Source organism: Thalassophryne amazonica, chromosome 4 (assembly GCF_902500255.1).
Source record: "Thalassophryne amazonica chromosome 4, fThaAma1.1, whole genome shotgun sequence".
Lineage (NCBI taxonomy): Eukaryota > Metazoa > Chordata > Actinopteri > Batrachoidiformes > Batrachoididae > Thalassophryne > Thalassophryne amazonica.
Genome location: NC_047106.1, coordinates 91,432,913 through 91,437,331, shown reverse-complemented (window position 1 = coordinate 91,437,331; position 4,419 = coordinate 91,432,913). Strand labels below are relative to the sequence as shown.

The window sequence follows — 4,419 nt, the reverse complement described above, 5'->3', positions numbered from 1 at the left end:
GCTGAATGTAGGAACATTATGGCGACGACGTCAACGACAATTGAAGAGCAGCTTTCACCCAATTCTGTGAGATCTTTGCTGAGTTACCCTTTCGCGAGAAGGACGATGGCGGAAAAAAAAATCATGTTAAGGAGCTGGGACCCGACAAGTCCGACATAAATCTAACGCAGCCATCCGAGGAAAAAAGTAAATCCTACAACAGGACTTTTAGCAGGAGTTGGTACTAGCGTAAGTCGTGGCTGACAGGCTGTGGGACAGCCAATGCACTTTTTTGTTTCCCAACATCCTTTTTAAAAGTGACAGAAGTGATTTGACGTGGACACAGTCTGAACAGACAGACTTAAAACACCTCTCGGAACGCATAAAGAAACATGAAAGATCAAGAGTTCATATGGAAAACTGCGTTAAGCTAGCTGTGGTTGGAAAGATTAGCATAGCGGCACAGCTAGACGATGGACGCCGCATTGCTGTAAGAAGGCACAATGAGGAGGTAGATCGAAACCGCCACATTTTATCAAAGATCATTGACTGTATTAAATTTTGTGGTGCTTTTGAACTGGCAATGCGGGGACATGATGAAAGTGTTTCTTCAGACAATCCAGGAATTTTCAGAGGTCTAGTCGACTTAATGGCTTCCATTGATCAGGACTTGAGGGAACACCTTAAAAATGCAACCGTTTTTAAAGGAACTTCCAAGACAGTTCAGAACGAGCTCCTGGACTGTATGCTGGCTGTTCTGACAGAACGGATCATGGATGAAGTAAAGTCAACTGAATTTTTAGCTATCCATGCAGATCAAACTACTGACATTTCCACTCACTGTCAGTTGGTGTTGGTATTGAGATACATTGACAAACGCAAAAATATACAAGAGCGTTTTTTTGAGTTCATCAAGCTACCCAACGCCTGTGCCGAAGCAATAGCCAGTGCTTTATTGGAGAGGCTGCAGACCATCCTTCCCGAGGGACAAGAGAAAAAGTTGATAGCCCAGGCCTATGATGGAGCCACGGTAATGAGGGGTGCCACTGGAGGAGTGCAGCGGAAGGTGCAAGACATCTATCCACACGCTCACTACGTTCACTGTTATGCCCATCAATTAAATTTGATTATGCAACAAGCAACCTCCCATATCCCTCAAATCAGTCATTTCTTTTCTGACTTGGGGGGATTTGCTTCTTTTTTTACAAAATCGAGCAAGCGGACTGCTGTGCTTGATGAAGTGGTGGCCCACCGACTTCCAAGTGCATCGTCAACACGTTGGAACTTCAACAGTCTTGCTGTTAACACAGTGTACGAGCACAAGGATGAGCTGGTGAAGTGTTTTCAGACTATCCGGAACACAGAAGCCGAAGCATTTGATGGCCCAACAAAGAGGGAAGCTGGCGGCTATGTGAGAATGCTGGAAGACGACACATTCTGTTTTTTCCTTTCATTGTTTCACAAGATTATGCCTCATGTAGACGTGTTATACAACCATCTGCAGAAGAAGAACATCGATTCTGTATACATCGCAGGAATCACCCAGGCATTCATCAGTCGCATGCAGACTATCAGGTAAGATAAATCATTAATATGTAGCCTATCCTAAATGTTTATTCTCTCTGCATAAAATATGTGTTGCCTTATGTTATCTTATTCAAACAATGTAAAGTTTAGATTAAATATGATTGCCAGTAATAAGCCTTTGGGTAGGTTAATAGATAAAACTTTATTGTCCGTAAAACGGAAAATCAACTTACATAAACTGCCGAGCCCCAAGATGTGAAAAACACCTCAAACATTCATCATAAAACACTCAGCATAACATAATTTTTTTTAGTGTGTGGTCTGCAACAACATGTTCATTTGGTCTCCCTCTGATTTAAAAGTGTGATGGAGTGTGGCACAAATGAGTTCTTGTATCTCTTCCTCCTGTAATGATGCACTCTAAAGCGCTTCCCAGAAGGAAGAAGCTCATATTCACTGTTCAGAACATGGGCTGAGTCTGTAGAGATTTTATCCGCAAGTTGTAAGGCTTGTTTCCTGCACAGTTCTGTGAATTTGTTCTCTACCAAGTGGCCCACAATTTTGGAGCAGATATTAAGGAGCCTCAGTATCCTGTTCTCCAGCTGCACTGAGAGGCCACAGAACTAATATATCCCTAGTCAGCCAGTTTTCAGAACTTAACATATGGAAACATCTGTATTGGATCAGGGAGGCTGTTCCCAGTCTGGCTGATGATGAGGAGTACAGGGGACCTGTTCAGGAGCCAACCCCAAAGAAAAGGAGAACATTGGAGAAGACACACGACACCATTTGGCACTGGAGGTAGGCACTTGCTGTGTGGTCAGATTTGAATGAGATCATTAAATAAAATGTCATGAGGATATTTGCTGGTCATTTTATGTAGTGGTTCAGACTGAATATGTATATTGGCATATTACGATATGAATAATTACAGTAAGCCATATTGGTTCATTACACAATGTAAGACTATCTCTTCAGAATGCTGATCACGGGACATGTGAATTCTTACTTTTTTATATATACATACATCATTGCACAGGTATGTGACACCATTATGAGCCATGCCAAGGAGAGGTTTTCTTTCACCAAGCACCTCGTCAGCGCCACTCTGTTGCAAGGAGACTTGTTCCAACAACACAGCAGGAAGTTCCCAGATTCAGCACTGAAAACCACAGTGGAAGCCTACCCTTCACTGGACAAGGCCAAACTTAAAACAGAATTGTCCCTGATCTACGAGAACGAGGAGTTCCAGAGTTGCAGTGGTGCACTGGCTCTCTATCAGGTTTTGATGGAAAACAACCTTCAAGACACATTCACTGAAACTGTAAGTCTTCTGAACATCCTCATCACCACACCAATGACAACATCAGACTCGGAGAGGTGCTTCTCTACTTTAAACAGGATAAAGACTTTCCTTAGAAACATGGCACAAGATCGGCTCAATGCTCTGGCTATGCTCTCCATAGAGAAAAAACTGACACGGGACATTCCTGATTTTAACGCCAGAGTCATTGAGAAATTTGCCCTCACAGAAAGACAGACGAGCAAAGTTCTTATACAAATAAGAACCCTCCACCCCATTCACTCTTTTATTTAATTTACTCTCTCTCTCTCTCACACACACACACACACACACACACACACACACACACACACACACACACACACACACACACACACACACACACACACACACACACACACACACACACAGAAACATACATTTTGTCATGTGGTGAGTGAGTCTGAATGTTAAGCTATTTCTTTGTTTTGAAGAGTGGAAAGGATTTTGGAAGGTGCTGTGAACACTGCAGCATGTACATGATTTTGTCAACTGAGGATTTTTTTTTTATATTTTGAGGTTCTGTTCTGTTTCCGTTCTGTTGTGAAACCCATTGTGCCAGTCATTGTGAAACTGTTGGGCTGAAGATAATGGCAGTACAGTATGGTGTATGCCTACTTTGTGTGTTTGGTGACAAATGGTGAAACTGAGTGTTGTGTTTCATACTGTTCCTTTCCAAAGTACAAATAAGGCCTAATATAGCTGTAAATGGTTAACTGTATCTGTAAACTGCTGATTCTGAGAAGGGAATTAAATTATTATTGTGGAATTGTAGTAATTTTCAGACTTTTAATTTGAATGCATGTACTGGACTAGGCAGGGAAATCTATTGGCACACCAGCCCCACCAACATTTTTTTTCACCAGCCGCCACTGCAAACCCATGACCATCTTGGTGTGAGGACAGGCTGGAGGTTTGGGATGATGACCAGAGTATGCTGTAGGAACAGCACAGCAGCTGAAATGAATGTTTGTTTTTGATCAGACAACACAATAAGATGTGAGATACACTTGACTTTCCCTCAAAGACAAAAACAATAAAACAACTTGTGTTTTAGGAAACACATCACACTGGAGTCTGGCCAGAAGGATTTGCTACTAGAGAAGCTTCTTAACAGGACAGGAGCCCTGTTCTGTCTTTCCTGGAGGGACCCATGCACTCTGACCCAGATGCAGCTACATTCCATTGGTGCAACTGTGGACACAGATATCTGCTGTCACTAGTGCCCAGAACACTGTAACAGCGACATGGCGGACATGCAGTACTACATATTGGATGAGGGGGTATTTTCAATCTCAATTTGTTTTAATTTATATAGCACCAAATCACAACAAAGTTGCCTCAAGGCACTTCACACAATTAAGGTCTAACCTTACCAAACCCCAGAGCACACACGTGACAGTGGTAAGGAAAAACTCCCTCTGGTGATTTGAGGAAGAAACCTCAAGCAGACCAGACTCAAAGGGGTGACCCTCTGCTTTGGTCATGCTACCAACACCATTTACAAAACAATTCACAAAACAAATATACAGGAAATTCTGCCGGTGCACAGGACAGGAGGGTTGCAAAAA

The 4,419-nt window shown here is 42.5% G+C and overlaps 1 protein-coding gene across 1 annotated transcript; it reads left to right on the top strand.

Moving 5' to 3' along the window:
- Window positions 1-391: 391 nt before the first annotated feature.
- Window positions 392-2,900, top strand: LOC117508973 (zinc finger MYM-type protein 1-like). Its single transcript, XM_034168799.1, has 3 exons — window positions 392-1,554; window positions 2,194-2,307; window positions 2,546-2,900. Exons 1-3 carry the CDS (start codon window positions 392-394, stop codon window positions 2,562-2,564), a joined length of 1,296 nt encoding a protein of 431 aa, XP_034024690.1. The 3' UTR covers window positions 2,565-2,900.
- Window positions 2,901-4,419: the final 1,519 nt, after the last annotated feature.

Excerpts from the sequence above, each read along its gene's own strand:
- LOC117508973 (XM_034168799.1), top strand. The coding sequence starts at position 392 with ATGGAAAACTGCGTTAAGCTAGCTGTGGTTGGAAAGATTAGCATAGCG. Across the intron at positions 1,555-2,193 it reads AGTCGCATGCAGACTATCAG|GGAGGCTGTTCCCAGTCTGG; the intron begins GTAAGATAAATC and ends GTATTGGATCAG.